This window comes from Haliotis rufescens, unplaced genomic scaffold (assembly GCF_023055435.1).
Source record: "Haliotis rufescens isolate VD_foot unplaced genomic scaffold, xgHalRufe1.0.p SCAF_5, whole genome shotgun sequence".
Lineage (NCBI taxonomy): Eukaryota > Metazoa > Mollusca > Gastropoda > Lepetellida > Haliotidae > Haliotis > Haliotis rufescens.
Genome location: NW_025964223.1, coordinates 25,044,800 through 25,063,858, shown reverse-complemented (window position 1 = coordinate 25,063,858; position 19,059 = coordinate 25,044,800). Strand labels below are relative to the sequence as shown.

The 19,059-nt window shown below is 37.4% G+C and overlaps 1 protein-coding gene across 1 annotated transcript in view; it reads left to right on the top strand.

Moving 5' to 3' along the window:
* Positions 1 to 17,941, top strand: part of LOC124111162 (JNK-interacting protein 1-like) — a 44,515-nt gene extending 26,574 nt beyond the window's left edge. Inside the window, exons 4-11 of the mRNA XM_046470781.2 lie at positions 1,206 to 1,481; positions 5,460 to 5,636; positions 6,439 to 6,519; positions 6,799 to 6,896; positions 7,222 to 7,326; positions 8,165 to 8,241; positions 8,422 to 8,520; positions 9,022 to 17,941. Coding sequence (XP_046326737.1) covers positions 1,206 to 1,481; positions 5,460 to 5,636; positions 6,439 to 6,519; positions 6,799 to 6,896; positions 7,222 to 7,326; positions 8,165 to 8,241; positions 8,422 to 8,520; positions 9,022 to 9,094 — 986 coding nt within the window. The 3' untranslated portion in view covers positions 9,095 to 17,941. The remainder of the gene's footprint in view (positions 1 to 1,205; positions 1,482 to 5,459; positions 5,637 to 6,438; positions 6,520 to 6,798; positions 6,897 to 7,221; positions 7,327 to 8,164; positions 8,242 to 8,421; positions 8,521 to 9,021) is intronic.
* Positions 17,942 to 19,059: the final 1,118 nt, after the last annotated feature.

Genomic DNA, 19,059 nt, shown 5'->3' with positions numbered 1-19,059 from the left:
AATCATATTGTTACAAATAATTGTCAAGAAAAGTTTTGTTCAATTGTGAACAAATAGCATGCATAAGAAACTGAGACTGACAATACCCTTTTCAATTTCTCAATCCCTAAGTTTATGGTGTAAGCCATACTACACATAAGTACAGTCAACTGTTTGACAGTCAAATGTTGAAATTTATCACCGGCTTAACATTGTCACAAAGTATATTGGTCAAGTGCAGTAATTAATTTGATCCTTATCATAAGTCTTTGGGTTGTGTAAGGCAGTCGAGGTAATATGTGACAATGAAAAATGAAAGGTGTAAATGCTATTCTCCTATCTGCAGGTTACAATCACAGCCAGAAGAGATAGTGTAACAATGAAAAGTGTCAGGTGTAAATGCTATTCTCCTATCTGCAGGTTACAATCACAGCCAGAAGAGATAGTGTAACAATGAAAAATGTCAGGTGTAAATGATATATCTTTATCTGATGGTTATGAATGCCAATAGCAGAGATAATGTGTACCAGTAGGGTGTAAATGATATTTTCCTGTCTGCACGTTACAACCCGAGCTAGCAGAGTCGATAATACAACAATTAGAAATGTAAGGTGTAAATTAGGGCTGGAACGAGTCCAAATTTGCAACCCGGGTAACCGTCCCCCTATTACCCAACCCTACCTGGGTACCGCTGAAGGTCTCAAGAGATGGGTACAAAATGTCCAACTGAGAATTGTTTGAACAGAGCCCTTACAAAATGTATTTAGGTACACTATAAAACGATATGGTCATGTATACACTGGACTTGACTGAAGCTTTATTTTTATTCAAATCTTTATTATAAAAATCCGAAGGAATGAGTGCATAGTCAGAAAGAAATGCCAACATTGGCGACTTGAAGTGTAACCATGGAGTTCTAAATATTTTTTGTCATTTATCAATATAACAAGTGACTAACCACGGGTCAGGGTAGTCATGTGGGTACCTGGGTCCTACACAGTACCCACCGACCTGAGTACCGACTTACCTGTGCAGCCCTCGTGTAAATGCTATTTTTCTGTCTGATGGAACAAATGTGTGCCACCAGCAGAGATCATTATTTAATGTTACAGTAAGAAATGTAAGGTGTAAATGATAGCTTCCTAACTGCAGGCTATAACCCAAGCCAGCAAAGATAGTGTAACAATGGGAACTATAAGTTGTAAATACTATTTTCCTATCTGCAGGCTATGAACCCCAGCCGGCGGAGATGGTGCGCTCTCTGGCTGACGAGCTGAAGGAAGCTATAGAGAAGGAGGAAAATGATGATGTGTTTACAACAGCCAGGAAGCCTCGGGACAATATTCTGGAGAAATACCTTTATTTTAGTGCTGTGTCTAGGAATACCAGAACTTACACTGACTCAGATAATCAACTAATTATTGAGGATTCCTCGTGCAAGCGGCGGAAGTCTCCGCTCTCCTCCAGTGGGCGAGGCAGGAAGAACAGTTCCGATGAAGATGGTAATGCAGAACATTTACATTGATCAGAGCATTTGTTAGAGGAATCAGAGTACTTGTATCCACCAGTGGCAGTATTGATCGGAGTGTTGAGATGGAGCTGATTAGTCTTATTGATCACAAGAATTGTATTGATCAGTTTGTTTGCATTGATCAGAATATTGGTATTACTTAGGAAATTGTATTGATAAATATGTTTGATCTGTGCAGGTGCATTTATGGTTTTATGAGTCAATCAGAAGATGTTTTGATCAAAATAGGCATATCGATCAGACGTATTGATCAGATTAGGCATATCGATCAGATGTATTGATCAAAATGGGCATAGTAATCAGACGATTTGTTGATCAGAATATGCAAATTGATCAGATGTATTGATCAAAATAGACATAGTGATCAGACGATGTATTGATCTGAATAGGCATATCCGTCAGATGTATTGATCAGAATAGGCATATCCGTCAGATGTATTGATCAAAATAGACATAGTGATCAGACGATGTATTGATCAGAATAGGCATAACCTTCAGATGTATTGATCAAAATAGACATAGTGATCAGACGATGTATTGATCTGAATAGGCATATCCGTCAGATGTATTGATCAGATTAGGCATATCAATCAGATGTATTGATCAAAATAGACATAGTGATCAGAAGATGTGTTGATCAGAATAGGCATATCCGTCAGATGTATTGATCAAAATAGACATAGTGATCTGACGATGTATTGATCTGAATAGACATATCCGTCAGATGTATTGATCAGAATAGGCATATCCGTCAGATGTATTGATCAAAATAGACATAGTGATTAGACGATGTATTGATCTGAATAGACATATCTGGCAGATGTATTGATCAGATTAGGCATATCAATCAGATGTATTGATCAAAATAGACATAGTGATCAGCTTCACCAAAGTACTATTATTATTATTACCGTATTCGACGTAATAAGCGCCCAGGGCGCTCTCAAAATTAGAAATAGGGGGCTCTTATTAGAACATTACTTTGGTGGAAAAAACAGAGTTGAAAGATAAATTTCGTGGTTTGTGCTGACAGTCTGAACTGTTTATATACGACAGATACATTTTTCCAGAATATAAATGCCCATACTTAAGGGTGCATATAACACACGTGTGCGTATTTACACGAATAAATAAGTCTTGTGTACATTGATAAATCGGAAGGGGGGCTAATTGGGATTGTTCACTAGCCAATATATTAGCAAATATTGCCGTGGGCACTTATTATAGCGGGGCGCTTATTACGTCAAATACGGTATTATTATTTTTATTATTTTAAATATATCAAGTAAAAGCTGCAACAAAAATAACATGATGTGGGAATATATTATTCCTCATAAAAAATAGTTTCAGATACATTTTTTCCAGATCTTTGCATCAAAATCCTTTAAAGTTATATCATAGGGTAAGTTTTAACCAAATCACCGGTAGATTCCAAGAAAACGTGTGTACAGCTGATTGCTGTTTCTGGCTTAGTTTGCAAGAAAATACAAACAGTAATCTTAATCCCTGCATGTAAAAAACAATGCCTGGCAGAACAAAAAATACAATTTAAAAGGTAAATCAACATGTCTGGTGATTTTTTTATCTCAAATTTCAAATTTGTACTGGCCATGTTTCTTATCACCAGTTCGTTTACCGGAATTTGCTTTCGAAGGAGTATGGTGTAATTCTTTTCTTCGCACAATATTCAAAATATTTTTTTCAAAATACTGAATCCACTAGAGGTGGGTGCGCTTTATACTCAAGAAAATACGGTAATGTTGATCAAGACAGCGGTATTGACACATGATTGAGGGAAACAATTATTTTACTTGGAGTATATATAGTGATCAGAACATATTCTTTAAACAGAACAGTTCAAACATTAAATTGAACATTATAATTCAAATTTACATCAATCTCATTAAAATCAGATCTAAGTTCTCATTGCCGCTACAGAAAGATGTGAAGACATCCCATTATGGGTCACGTCAGAACGACCTTTCGTGAACTTTGACCAACCACTGAAAATTACTAACAAGAAGTCGACATCAGCCAATTAGAAAGCAGCTTTCTCAGGCTTTACGGCACTCGTTTCAACCTGGTGACTTCCATTTTAGACTACGCTTGAAAAATATGTTAACACAGTTCTTGATTAAAATTTTTAAAAAACTGAACAAACGAACATTCCAGAATGTCTAATATATGGTGGAGATTGTATGGCAGTGCTTCCCACAAGGTGCAATGCCTCCTCTGTTCAAATGTTTATCCCACAAAAGCGAGAGATAGATGACAATTTTTACGGAATCAGTCGTAGGGGCTGTAACTGTTGTTCGGAATACCCCGTGTTAACGTTTTCGAGGTTGCATGATTAGAAAACACATTCTGACTGTCACTTTCAGGATCTGGTAAGCGCCGCTTTGATTAGTCGGATGAAAAGTTGTTCTGACGTCACGAGTAATGGGATGTCCTCAGATCTTTGTTAAGCGATAGCGATAACTAAGATCTGATTTTACTGAGATTGAATTTACATCTACCAGTTGATTTTGTTAGAAACAGCCATCTTATGAAGGGAAACTGATGTATTATGTTGGAATAAAGGGGCAAGCAAGAAATACTTATTAGGACAAACAATATATTTTACTGTTTGACATCATTTTATAAAGAGATATATGAAAAGGTTGTGTTTGACTGAAAAGTACATAGTTATTGTTTGTTTAGTGTTCTGGGAAAGAAAATCTCAAATGAAGTCAAACAGCATTTAATTTGTTGTAATGTTGACTAAGATTCTTTGAAAAAAGCAAGAAATAGTATTGTATGCTTGTCTTTTTTATGAATCTTTTTGGGGATAACTATTCACATGATTCAGGCATCAGTTCAAGTTCATGAGCTTGTTCTATATTACTTCGACAGTGACAAATGATTCACTGAAACATTTGGCTGAGAGTCATTGTTTTAAGAATACAAATATTTTTTGTTAGTATTTTCACATGACGCTTTGAATATTTTGTTCTCTTATTTGCATTTTTGGTTAAGTTAGGTACTTTTTGGATGTATATCTCATTCCATAATAAAAACTTCAGTCTGCACAGAGTGGCACAAAGCCTGTACAAAGTACCATCATTGATGGTCTATTGATATTGTGTGTAGATATTTAGACTTTCAATGGGTTGATAATCATGTATCTGTGTGTCTTCGATAATTCCAGTGTTATTTGTAGTGTTCATGTGTTTTATCACATTCATCAGTGTATTTCATTGTGATGGAGGGTGGTGGGGTAGGCTAGTGGTTAAAGCATTTGCTCGTCATGTCGAAGACCCGGGTTCGATTCCCCACATGGGTACAATGTGTGAAGCCCCTTTTCTGTTGTCTCCCTCCGTGATATTGCTGGAATATTGCTAAAAGCGGCGTAAAACCGTATTCACTCACTCACTCTTTGTGAAAGAATAACCACTAATGAAGCCCCATGACCTTGGGTTAGGCCGCCTGGTCAAGTGGTAGAGCGTGGTCTAGTGGTAGAGCGTCTGCCCAGAGGGCTGAAGGTCTGGGGTTCGATCCCCAGCCACAATGTACCAACAGACGTTAAAAGATGGTACTTGTTGTTAGCCTGCCTTGTGCTCGGCATTAAGGGGCTAAAACAAGGACTGGTCGGCTCGGAGTCAGTATACTGTGTCTGAGTGGAGTATTCATGTTAAACTGCGGCATGGTATCTCAGTGGGCTAGCACTATAAAATTGGCATTAGTCTGGACTAGTACAAGCAGCCACACACACATACACACATGCATGCACGTCGCTATATATAAGTGCAATAATCTTGGATGCGACATTAAACCCCATTTCAGATCACCATAGTAATCTCACCTAACCTAACCTAACCTTACCTCTTAATTGGGTTAATTGCATGATTTATTGTTGTTGTTTTTTGCAAAAATGACACATTTGGATAACTTCTGTTATTATTATTTGAAGGATCGAAGCGAGATTCCACATCTTCCACCAGTTTTGTTTCGACGTCTGTATTTCAAGAATTGGAGGTGACACATCGAGGGATGCATCGCTTCATTCCCCGCCATGCTGATGAAATCACGATAGAAATCGGCGACCCAATACACGTCATAAAGGAGTCGGACGACTTGTGGTGTGAAGGTATGGAAGTAATCAAAATAGGATTTATCTTAAATTCGAGAGAATTGAAAATTGTGAAAGTATGCCTGCAAGTATTGTAAGCAGACACGCTGGATATTTCAGACCTTAGATATAATATTAATGTTATTGATGTCAGTTGGCAGTATGACAAAATGATTTTAAACCTTCAGGAACCCGTGAAGCTCCAGGTCAGAATTGGTCTTCAGCAACCCATGCTTGTTGTAAAAGACGACTAACAGGATTGGGTGGTCAGGATGGCCGACTTGGTTGATGCATGTCATCATATGCATAGATTGATGCTCATGATGTCAATCACTGGAAAGTCTTGTCCAGACTTGACTATGTACAGACCGTTGTTATATAGATGGAATATTGCTGAGTGCGGCTTTAAACAACAAACAAACAAACTAAAAACAATCAGACAAGGATATACGATTGTACTCAGATATTTCTAAATGTTAAAGGATATTTGAAGCAACATGATAAATTTCTGAACTTAAATAGGATCAGGACAAAGTAGACACAGTTTATGGATAACAACTTCTTTATTTTACTGTAATGGAGACTTTTAAAGGCTGAAAAATGAACATGACACAGAATATGTATGGTAGGTGGAGGATTAACAGTAACAACAATACTCCATCTGACACCCAGATCTACGACCTCCAAACCTGAATCATCGCCCTGGTGGCGTGGATCATTGCTCATATCATCAACCACTGGTTTGTCTGGGCCAGGCTATGTGGAATAAAACTGTACTATTGCATATGACATTGACTCACCCTGTGCTGGTTACTTCCAGGTGTGAACCTGCGGACAGGTCAGAAGGGCATCTTCCCCGCAATGTATGCCACAGACCTAACATTCCTAGAGGAGGAATCAGGTACGTCCTCAAGGAAATACGAAAACTCGGAATACCAGAGCCTCAGAAATAATACTGGAAAAAAATTACACATAATGATTTTTGATGTTTTCAATTGTAACCTTAAACATGAATCATCACGAAACATGTTTATTTTTATCTATACTGGAATATTTATTGGAATATCTGCCATGGAATTCATCACTTTAGAAAGTTCTCTGATTTGTAGCAGGGGGACCAAATTCGAAAGACAGTAATGCAGTGAGGATAGAAGCTTATTACATATTTCTCTGATTACAGATGAGGAGGATTACTTGAAATTCACAATCCGCTTCCTGGGGTCAGTAGAGGTCAACTACCACAAGGGAGACGAGGTTCTCAGCCAGGCGATCAACAAGGTGAGGGTCATTTCCTTTTGTGGTGTCAGGGTCATGTTTGCCCCAGTGCATTAACCATTAGATTCTCATTCAAATCTTTCAGGAATCTGGCATATAATTATAAATATTTTCTTTTAAGCAAACTGTTCAAGGTATTTGTGTATGAAAAAGAAGGATACTCATAGCTTTTCAATTGAAAGACAAGTGTGTTTTATGCCAATGACAATGAAAGAATAAGAAAAACATTTAAATAATTGGTATGCAGTAGGTATAATAGGTACAGCATTGTCTTCATGAAAGATGTCATTTATAGGTTGCTAAACTGGAGTTTATTATTGTTTTTCAGGTTGCGATAGCACGCCGTACAACGATGAGTTCAGCTCCGCCGCCAATGTGCACGATGGAGGTCAGCCAGTATGGGATCCGCATGATAGACAAGAGCAAGGAGGGAGTGAGTCCCTTTATTACCAGTCAATCACTTTCACTTCAAATAACACACAAAAACATCCACACACATCAACATCAAGTCTGTTACTCCGATTTGATACCTCTCTGTGTTAAGATTTGAAAACCCATCATAGGAAGCCATGTTAGGTGAACCCATAGGAAACCTTGACCGCCCAATCAAAAGGAAAGATGCTTTGGTTTTTGAGCCAGTCAGTTTTAACTTTCTATATCGACTTGGCTTCACCATGTTCTTAATTTTGTCAACAAGGTCTTTTGTAAAATCACACTATCTGTCACTTGACTTAGAAATTTCATCCTAGCAAAGAAAACCCTGTGCAAGACAAAAACATTCCCCTGATAGTGCACCCTTTTGGGTGTAGCTGTCATGACGCTCAGAAATCAACACGATGTTAATTTTTGTTTGTCACGTTCTCCACTCGGAACAGCCTCTTATCATTCATTATAGAGATAACAGAAATCAGATATGATGATCTGCATGCTTCACTCACTCATACTGAAAATGATTATTCCTCCATACTGATTGGCTGATTAAAAAGTTCACCCGACATGACGTCCTAGGGAGGATTTGTCTGACGTTCATGGAGAGAGGTATTGATTCAGCGTAAAGATCTGGTTTGATGATATTGTATAGATGGTGTAGAATTTCTGTCAAATCAATTTCTATGTCTGTAGTCTCTTTTAGTCTTAATTGAAGCTGTATTTGTGTGAACATACAAGACATGAATTCACACTTGTATTTATCATGTGCCATGTATCTGAACAAAATAACCAAATAAACAGTAAATAAAAAGTTCAAATGGATATTTTTTTTCTTATTTCAGCATGAAAGTGATGCATTCTCCCACTTTTTCGCATTGAAAAATATTTCCTATTGTGGTACACATCCAAGAAATAACAAGTGAGTATTTATTTATTGTTCCAGATTCAGTAACAATCAATGCTTCAAGCACTTTTATTTCAGATTTACAGGTCGTATTTAACTTCTGACATTTGGAAATCATACCTTTTTAAACTAAAATAAACATTTGTCAACAATTTTATATACATGTTTCTTAGTGAATGTATTTGTGTTTTTCAGGTATTTTGCATTTATTACGAAGCATCCCAAAGATTCGCGCTATGCTTGCCATGTGTTTCTAGGAGAGAGGACAACCCACTCTATAACCGATGCATTAAGGTGAGGAATTGAAGCGACGTTTGATTAACTTGCTCCTGAATCATTATCTTGTGCCTATGGCTCAGAATAGGACCCCAGTACCACATGTTTGTTGTGAGGGAGCAACCATTTGATTTTCAGGGAGGGGTGGGATTTTATTCTTCTTCTTGAAGGAAAATAATCAAGCCTCTTGTTTTACTGGAAACAAATCACATATGCCTTGCTCCCCCCCTCCAAAAAAAAAAATAATAATAATAAAAGATCGGAAATAAAATGGTTGCTCCCTAAGAGCAGACGGGAATTAGGATTGATTGGTGACAGTGTCTGAACAAGTCATTGCTGCCTATACCCAATGAAGGGGGTGACCTCATTTTCCAAAAGCAATGATGTCATATTTGTTCAACTGACCAATCAGCTTTGAGACTGCATAAAATGTACATGTACAGTATCTCAAAGTTGTTACCCTGAATATTTCAAACCAAATGGATATTATCAACACCTGAACCTTTTTCTTGTCACCAGCAAATCCTTCAAGAGATTCTACCAGGAATACATGGCCTTCTCCCATCCCACAGAGGACATCTACCTGGAATGACTAACCGACGAAGGGGACTACCCCACACCAGAGTAGACTGATCCAACAACAAAGACAGGAAGATTCCATTTAGAATGTATGGGTTATATAACCACCATCTTACTTCATTAAGTAAATGTAGCGTTCAATCAAAATCTGATCAGTTGAAGATAACACTATCATCTCTCGATTCTGATTTTTAAAATTTGAAAATGTAAGTCATGCCAAAATTGATCATTTCCATCAATGAATACATCACTAAGCTGCTCAAAGGGTGTTTAGCCGAATTGTTGAGAGTCTCAGTTTCATCAATAGATTGTAGATTCTGGCTGTCTTGACACTCTGGACATTTCTCCTGATGTAGAAGTTATTTGAGAAATGTGTGTTGTATATTTGTATCATATGTTGCGTAAGTAGTCTATCAATTGAATGATCCTTCTCCAACAGGCTTCCCGATGTTTAGTGTTTAGCAATTTGATCCTGATTATGTACAGCATGTTATACTAATGTTTCCTCACTCATTTCATTGGTGCACTATTGGTAAACCATGAAGGAAAATGGTTTCAAATTGTCACAGGAAATAACAAGGAAGATATATGTTAGGGTCGATGTCTGCACAGGTACTACAGAAATTTAGCCCAGGTACCTTTCTGTATTTGCAAATGCACCAAGGGTACCCTAGCTTGGCAAGACCCATGGCACTGGGATCAGTAAAGTCAGTTTCCTGTGCAATATGACATGAGTAACAGTTCATATTCCCCTACCAGAAAGAATGAGAATATTATGATCTGGCCATGGATTTGTTGAAGCAGTAAGTAAATTCTGAAGCACTGCCATGATTGAATGTTTACCAGAAGTTTAGACTACGCAAATCTGGAAAGGAACTGTGTATTGTAAAAATGGAATTGCCCTGACCTCAACACCTGTAATATTGCCATGCTGGGGTCCTCTGCTATTGGTACACAATACATTTTTTTTTGTATCGATACAAGACGATACACTTACTGAAATAAATTACTTACTACTAGTTTTAATGACCCCTGGTGTTTTTGTCAGTCAGATAATGCGAAATGTGTTGTAATTAGATTTTCAAGTTCACTACTAAAAATAGCAGCTACGAACATGTGTCTTCAGCTAGCTTTATCTTTTGAACCTGCTCTCAAATATTTATTGTCAAGAAGTTTCCATGCGTTTTTACGTAAATATGCGTATCATGATAAGTATCTTATCGTGACCTATGTATTGTGATGCGTATCATATCATAACCTATGTATTGTGATATGTATCGTATCGTGACCTAGCAGTATTGTTTCACCCCTGGCTGATGGTACCTGTGGTGACCCGGACCTATCATTGGCTGTGAGAGTGTCATCAAGTATCAATGTTTTATGACTTCAACTACAAACTTTCAACTACCAACATAATCTGATGACAACATGTATGAACTACTAGTATTTCGTATTTTCTTCACAATACCTGTTTGAATCACATCATTCTGCGATTGCTGTTTTTATGGGCACAATGTTCTTCATGATTCACATTGTATTGATTTTCATCTGTGATGATTTTGCTAATCACCCTGTGACATGTTCAGTATTCTCATCCTCATAATGTGGCGTGATTTTTATTTTCAAAAATTAATATTTTACAAACGAAATTGTTTGAATTACTAATGTGATTATTTCATCATAAAAGTAATGACAAACTAAATAACTTTTTTCGCATATTGATTGACTTTGACAATGTGGCAAATATTACATGTTGGGCCAGTATGAATCAATCATTATATTATCAGCCCCTTGCTAACACCTCTCCTCACCTTTCGGTGGTGGGGTAGCCATGTGTTTAAAGCATTAACTCATCGCCTTGAGCTGGGTTTCATTTTCATAGGTACTGGTACAATGATAAAGCCCATTCTGTTCTCCTACATACTGTAATATTGCATAAAACAATACACCTCACCTTACTCACCTTATTTGTTATTCGGTTGGGACAAACTCAAGTCAGTGTGCCAAAATGACCAATTTGGTCTTCATGTTCTTTTTTTGAAACAAATCCCAAATCAAATCTCTCCTACTGCACTTAAAAAACAGGGGTGATAATGTAATAATTAATTGACATCGGCCTGATGTAAAGTGTGCCATGATACAGTGGCATGGTGGTGTGGTATCGTACAACAACGCTCAGTATCAGATATGATACAAAGTACAATTATGTTGAGTAATACACCCCAAACTACAGCACCAACCATGTATGTCCCAGGCTTGTCACTGATATACCCTTTGGCTATTGAGCAATAAGTACCACACCCCCAGTGTCATGACACTAGTGTGTATGTATCAGTGCTGAGATGCTGTGTGAGGCCGCTGTCGGAGCAGTGAGTACCACACCCCCAGTGTCATGACACTAGTGTGTATGTATCAGTGATGAGACGCTGTGTGAGGCGGCTGTCAGCACTGACAGTGTTTATGGTTGTACAGTCTATGTTAAATGTTATGAAAGAATGAAACTTGATGGATGTGTGAATTATTTATAGACCTACCGCTATGAGGACATATTGATTAGAAAGACTTAGGAATCATCTTGAAGAAAACAATTCAAATCAAGATGTAGGCAGAATCCATTTGGTTATGATTTAGTGAGGAACACCATCTTTCTTCTCAGTAAAAAGACTTTGAATATTTCATATATATATATCTATTTCCTCTTTCTGTTAATCTTTATGTTCAAATATTTAATCTCCTTCAATCAGTGTTTTATAGTCGTGTTTCTTGCATGTAAAAAAAGTGACAATGTAATTGATTTTCAATTTCATGACTTATTGCTGAATCAGCGGTTATTATAGCTCTGCCATTGACTTGTCTTCTGTTGCAACTTTGTCAAGCACACCAACACATTTCGACAAACTATACTTTATCTGAAATATATCAGAGGTGTAAGAAAAATGTATTATATTCCATTGATGCCAATGGTAAAAGACAATATTGTCATTACCATACACAGTAATGTCAATGGTCGGGTATAAATAGGTCATATTTCAGTGATAGTTAAGGGTCAAGGTCAGGTGACCATTACGGTCCTAAATACGACCTAATAAGTAATTCAGTCTACAAAAGATCCATCGAAACCCTATTGTCCTGAACTCCATAAATGCAATGAAGACAGTGTTACCTCTTGGTCGAACCATTATCAGTTCTATGACGCACCATTTGTCTTGAATGGTATGGATATCTTTATATATTTCTATGGTCCTAGGACTTTGAGTTTCACTGAATTCAACTGCTTTAAAATCGCCTCTTTTACTTTGAATTAATACCTCTCCTTATGTAGGTGACTGACATACCCTCCACAGTGAGTTGTATCAGCCAATCAGCATTAAGGCTTCTAAGCAATGCATTCATTTCAACATATCCGATTTCAGTATCTGGAAAATGAACTTAGATGGAAGTTCTGAATGGAAAATAATGACAACTGTGCTATATATATTGTGTATATTATATGCACCTTGTTGAGATCAGAATTTCCAAATGGAGGTGATAAAGAAATGAAATTGTTTTAAAAAACTGACATGCATCCTTCAGTCAAAGTTCACCTGACATGAGTTTGCCAGATCTTCGTGCAGAGAGGGGCGGGGGTGGGCACAGGTGGCCCAGTCACCTAGGGTGCCAATATTACGCTGTATAGAGTTGCGTCCCTTAGGAACACCAGAAACCTATAAATCATGATTTTGAATCCAGGTTCACCCCTACTATGTCAGGTCTGACAGCACCATGCCCATGCTTGTGGGTTTCACCAAAGTGTTAAACATGTCTGAGACATGCATCACTTCAGTCTTGCCAACCACATTAAGCTGACACGCCATGATGTAACTGGAAGACTGTTCAGACAGAGTTAAACCCAGCTCACTCATTCATGCAGAGAGGTATCAAGTTGGAGTATGAGATGTTATTTGAATGAAATTGCACTGAATTTGTACTTTTGGGCCCTGTGTTACCTCACTTATGTTCTGTGCCCCGTGTTTGTTTTGTGAAGTACCTGGATACCTTGCTGCATTATGGAAAAGGGTAGCACACATGCAATTTCCTCCTAGCTGGGTTCCATTTCATATTGGTGCTTTCTTGTTATGAAGCATGTACATGCACATGCTGATACAGGTTTTGTGGTATAAACGTACGAAATATGTATTTACGAAAAAGGTCTAATGGTGAAGGTTATTTTTTTCAAAATTGTCAAAGATTTGAAGAGTTATGTTAAATGAGGAAACACTAAATGACAATTTTGTTATTTCAATTATTTTCTTCTGTGGTCTAATACTTAAGGATAAAAAGAGTTCATTCTTCAACAGTGAATTTTTTAATGTTAGTGTAGACTATCTCTTTTTTAGTGGGTGTTTTTCCGATTTCAAGCAGAAAACAGTTGCTGCCATACTGGCATATTTTACTGATATTATTGTTGGGGAATGAAGACTATTTTCCTAAAACTATTTATCAAACTGAAAAACCAAGAACAAGGACTTGAAGCTGTGAGGGATAACATTGATGCTTTCATCCCAGCATCCTTAGATATTGTATCATGCCATGCTGTTCTCATGAACAAGCTTGTTTAACTGTCTTTTATTTATATTTCATCACTGTCATTGGTGGTTAGGTTTGTTCCCTTGATCAATGTATTGATCCCAGTGCTGGTGCTAGGATCTGGCCATGGTGTTCATTTAAGGTTGATGGGGATGTTTAACATAAATGTTGCATGGAAACTTGTTATTCCATACCTTATTTCCATGGAAACCTAACTGTCCTGGTTAATATTAATGGCTTATTCTATGTTCATGTTTTAGTATTCTTGAAACCCTTTAGGCTTCAATGTGGTTTTTTCTAGAGTTTCAATAAAAAATTTTTTAAAATTGATAAACTTTTTTTTTTTAAGTTACCTTGTTTATTTGAAAGTGTCTTTCCAGGATGAGCCATTTTGCCAGTTACCATGGTTACATGGTATGGCTGCAATGAAAGGCCTTTATGGCTGAAAGGTTTGACAGGGGCTTCTCAAATGAGCCTAACAGGCATAAAAAGTTTCATATTTTTTTTTATCATAGCCTTATTTGGACAGTTTAGATGGCAATCGATTTGTCCGAGTAATAGGTTGTATCTATTTGATAATATTGGATGATTTATGGATGTTTGAAGACTGATGATGATGATGATGATGATGATGATGATGATGAAAGACAGATGTTTCACAGTATGGATGTTAAGATGGATGGAGTTCTAATGTTCAACTATGAGATTTTAAATCATTCATTGTTGATAAAGACAAGGTATTGCTATGAACCGATTCCTGGTTTTGCACTTAAATATCATGATGTATGTCTAATGTTTAGATCATGTTTGATTTGGATATTAGACGCTGATATCTTGACAGGAACAAAATCAGATGACCTATTAACCTTATATATTGACTTCATGTTACACACTGTATAAACTGGTACTATTGAGTTTGTACTGGTACTATTGAGTTTGTATTGTTTAACCAATCATTACCTGCGCCATGGAAGCTTGGCAGGTTTCTTCTTGATTTCGGTTGAGAAACTCAGGCCAGTCCAAGTGGTTCCATATATTTCGGAAGAGCTTGCTCTAACCTTTGCCCCATGTTATCAGAACAAATTATTTTATTTCTGTTAAAGAATACCATTGTAACAAAGATATATTATGATATTTTATGGTTATTAATTATGTCAAATTTTAGTTTACTGAAACACTTTGAAAACACATATACAATGTTTTGAAATATTTGGCAAAATGGCCCCAAAATATCAAATTAAGTTGCTCTGGGTATTTCGGCATGAGATAATCAAACACAAAAATGTCGTCATATGGGTTCGAATCTCATTCGATGTGTTTGGAGATGGAATTGGGCACGAGAACACATCTGTTTTCAAAGTGTTTCCGTGTGTACATGTATATATTGTGATCAGTTAGTCCTGGCATAAATATTCATCTCCTGCACCTTTGCTTAGAAATTTGGTTAAACGAGAAATTAAAACAGGACCATTTGGTCTGGCCTTTAGAAGACATGAATGAGCCATCTAGATCTGTATTTACTCAATTTGGATCACTTGTATTTAGAGGTGTATCATATTCAGCTTCTTGTATAGCTCTGTTCAGGCCTCGGCCGGTTGTTTGTCATCTTCATGTTGGAATCATATGATACTCATGCTGTGTTACATTCCATCAGATGTACATTGTTAATGTCATGTGTCGTGTGTCACATGTCATGCAATTACTACAAACATACACTCGGTCATCATATTACACATGAACAGATTACATCGTGAATATGTAGCATATTCTAGTAATAAATCAAAAGAAATATGATAGAGAAACGTGCATGTATATTTAAATTTATTCCTTAAAACATATCTATGTGAATGTAACTTTTGTACAAAGGGAGATAACTCTGAATGGGATGTAAGGGAGATAACTAATGATTCTTGTAATGGGAGAATCCTTTACTGGTAAATAACTACACATTTGTGACAAACTGTATTTTAAGCTTACTTTAAATGTGAAAAATGAATTTTATGTTTTATTTTGCATACTGTGTTATACTTGTTTAATGGTAAAATAACATCAAGGTATTTACCATTTGTCAGAGTGAAAAGTACACTGCCTGAAGTGTCTTGCTTGGCTAGAGCTTAAAATGTCTTTTCTAAACATGTTTCTGCTACACTTTCTTGTGGTTTAAGTTAATAAAAATACCCAAAATCAAGACAAGATTCATGTTGCAATTTGCAGAAAAAAATGAACATTAGTAAATGATGTCTTGTTAAATAAACTACTTTTCATGTAAAGAAGTGAACGTTTTGAAAGGAACCCATAAACCGCTAAATATTATGGTGTTGCCAAACACAGTTTGATGATATTCTGATGAAGAACATGAAAAGAACGTCATGTTAGGGCATGGCAAGAGGTATTTTGCAAGAGCTGAATATCCAAGATTTTGACAGTTGCACTGAAGAAAAACTCTTTGTGCCATCAGTGTTCTTAGCTTTTTCCCTCTCCCAACAAGACAGCTTCATGTTGTAGAGAGAGGATGAATTGTGATAAAACTACACCCTGGCAAGTGCTGGCTTGGTAGTATTATGTATATAAATATCCGCAATGTTGCATCTGTGATCTTCCTGGCTCTCTGTCATAGAGGCAATAGTGTACAGCCAGAATACACAAGGCTGCCGTCTGCTCATATGCAGGTTACAGCGTCATCAGAAGCTGATGATACAATATGCTTGATCAGAGCTGAAGAGTAATACTGTAAGGCCCCAAATATGATTCTGTAACATCATCTTCTGACAGCACTGTGAAGGTAGGGCATGTAGTCTTGAGATAGATTTATGCTTTGAAGTATTCAGATGTTAGAGGTATCTCCCGAAAATATATAACAGATGTTGATTTGCCACATTTGAATTAAAGCTGAAAAAATCAGATTATGACACATTTATAAACTCAATATGGAACTCAAAGTTGAAAAGTCAACATTGAAACATTTTATATTCCAAACAGTGTTAGTCCTCACAAGACATGCCCTGCCTCATGCATATGCATGAGGTGTCACGAGACCGTATTGTATATAAATCCTTGTTTTCATTGGCTGCTGCTTACTGTTTGTTGATGTATGTGTTACAGCACAGTTGGTTCTTTGTTAGTGCTCTATGGTATATCAGCTTAATCTCCACGCCTCGTGTCCCTGTGTTGTTATCATTCCTAACCACAGGCCTATCATCAAGCATCACATGTACGGCTTGTTACAACCTCAACCTCTGTCCAGTCTGCAGGGCTGGTAATAAGTTATTGTGGATCACTGGATTGTCATATTACCTATTTGACTCATAGCCTTGACCTTCATACCATATGGTGTCATGGCCTTGACCTTCATTCCATTTGGTGTCATGGCTTTGGTCTTCATTTCATATGGTGTCATGGCCTTGACCTTCATAACATATGGTGTCATGGCCTTGACCTTCATTCCATATGGTGTCATGGCCTTGACCTTCATTCCATATGGTGTCATGATGATGGTAATCATGCAGTAAGATTTTTAGTAGGTCATTCAACAACTTTGTGCTTATGTGTTTTTGTATGCAGTACTTATATATCATTCTGCTGAAAATATGTTTGTAATACAGTTATATAATACATTAATTTCAGACTTAAGGGATTTCGCCTTAAGAAAATGAGTACAACCATGTTTCGTTTGGTAGTGTTGTTCAATATTATACATAATTGAATCATTAATTATACCCAGATTTGAAATTTTTGCTAAGGTTACTTATTTAAGCTGTTTTAATGTACTTAGTGTACCATGCTATTTACATTTGCTCAGTCTTTGACATATGCTGAAGCCACAATTAATTACATTCCTGAATTGTTGACATTTCATAGTCTATCCACTGCTGTCTGACAAGACACACTAATTTGATGTCTCTGCATTCAATGGTGAAAGCAAAGGAATGTGAATGTGTACACTTAAAAGTTTGGGAATTGGGAGCTTAAACATAAGAAATCTCACAAATGATCTAGCTGGCAGTCGGGTTTGAGGAATATTTTTGTTCAGAAAAATACATTGTAAAGGAAAAAAATTCATTTCAGGATGAATTTGTCATTTCATGATTTTAGCAAACAAATCCAAGACTGATAGACCTATGTGTAGTGGCCGATGACTATGTTGTTACTGAGAAGGTGTTTGAGGAGATGTGGAATATGTTGTGAGGAGCCAGTATTTCCAGCAGGATGAGGTAGTAGCAAGCTGACCTGTTTGTGGCCATCAAGTCATGTACATAATGGTAAGCATCATGTTGAATAAAGCATCCAAACTTAACGTGGTCTGACTTGTTGATGTCCAGGAGCTGTAACAGCAGATAACCCTGTGGGTAATCTGGGCTAGGATTAGTCCCTAGCAACGTTTGCTGGTCGGTTTACAGTAGCTGTAACAGCAGATAACCCTGTGGGTAATCTGGGCTAGGATTAGTCCCTAGCAACGTTTGCTGGTCGGTTTACAGAAGCTGTAACAGCAGATAACCCTGTGGGTAGTCCGGGCTAGGATTGGTCCCTAGCAACGTGTGCTGGTCGGTTTGCAGAAGCTGTAACAGCAGATAACCCTGTGGGTAATCCAGGCTAGGATTGGTCACTAGCACTGTGTGCTGGTCGGTTTGCAGAAGCTGTAACAGCAGATAACCCTGTGGGTAATCCAGGCTAGGATTGGTCACTAGCAACGTGTGCTGGTTAGTGTACAGAAGCTGTAACAACAAATGCAAGCCCCGTGGAGATTCCGGGCTAGGATAGGTCCCAAGCTGGTCGGTTTACAGGAGCTGCAACAACAGGTCGTAAGATGTGACGTATTGGATCAGCTGGTCAGGCTTGGCGACCTGGTTGATTGTGTGATATTATTCCCCGACGGTGTGAATCGCTGCACATATCAAAAGCTGGATTGTCTGGTTTAGACTATTTACAGGCTGCAGTCATATTGCCAAGTTGGATGTTAAACCAAAATACTTTCAAAACAGACAGCTGATGCTTTGTTCATGTAATTTGAGATACCATATTGATCCAAAAGGTTTTTGTTTTGCATAGAATCTTGAATTCATTATGTTCATGCATTTCAAGTGGTTTGGTTTGTTTGTTTGTTGTTTGCTGCACTCAGCAATATTCCAGCTATATGACGGCAGTCTGTAAATAATCGGGTCTGGACCAGACAATCTAGTGATTGATATCATGAGCATCGATCCACACAATTGGGATACGATGAGATGCATCAACCAAGTCAGCAAGCCTGACCACTTGATCCCGTTAGTTGCCTCTTATGACAAGCATAGTCCCTTTTACGGCAAGAATGGGTTGCTGAAGACTTATTCTTCCCTGGATCTTCACGGGGGAGTGAATGTATGTCGTATTACAGCTACCTGACTAGTAGTGACTACTGCCTTTGAATTATTAAGT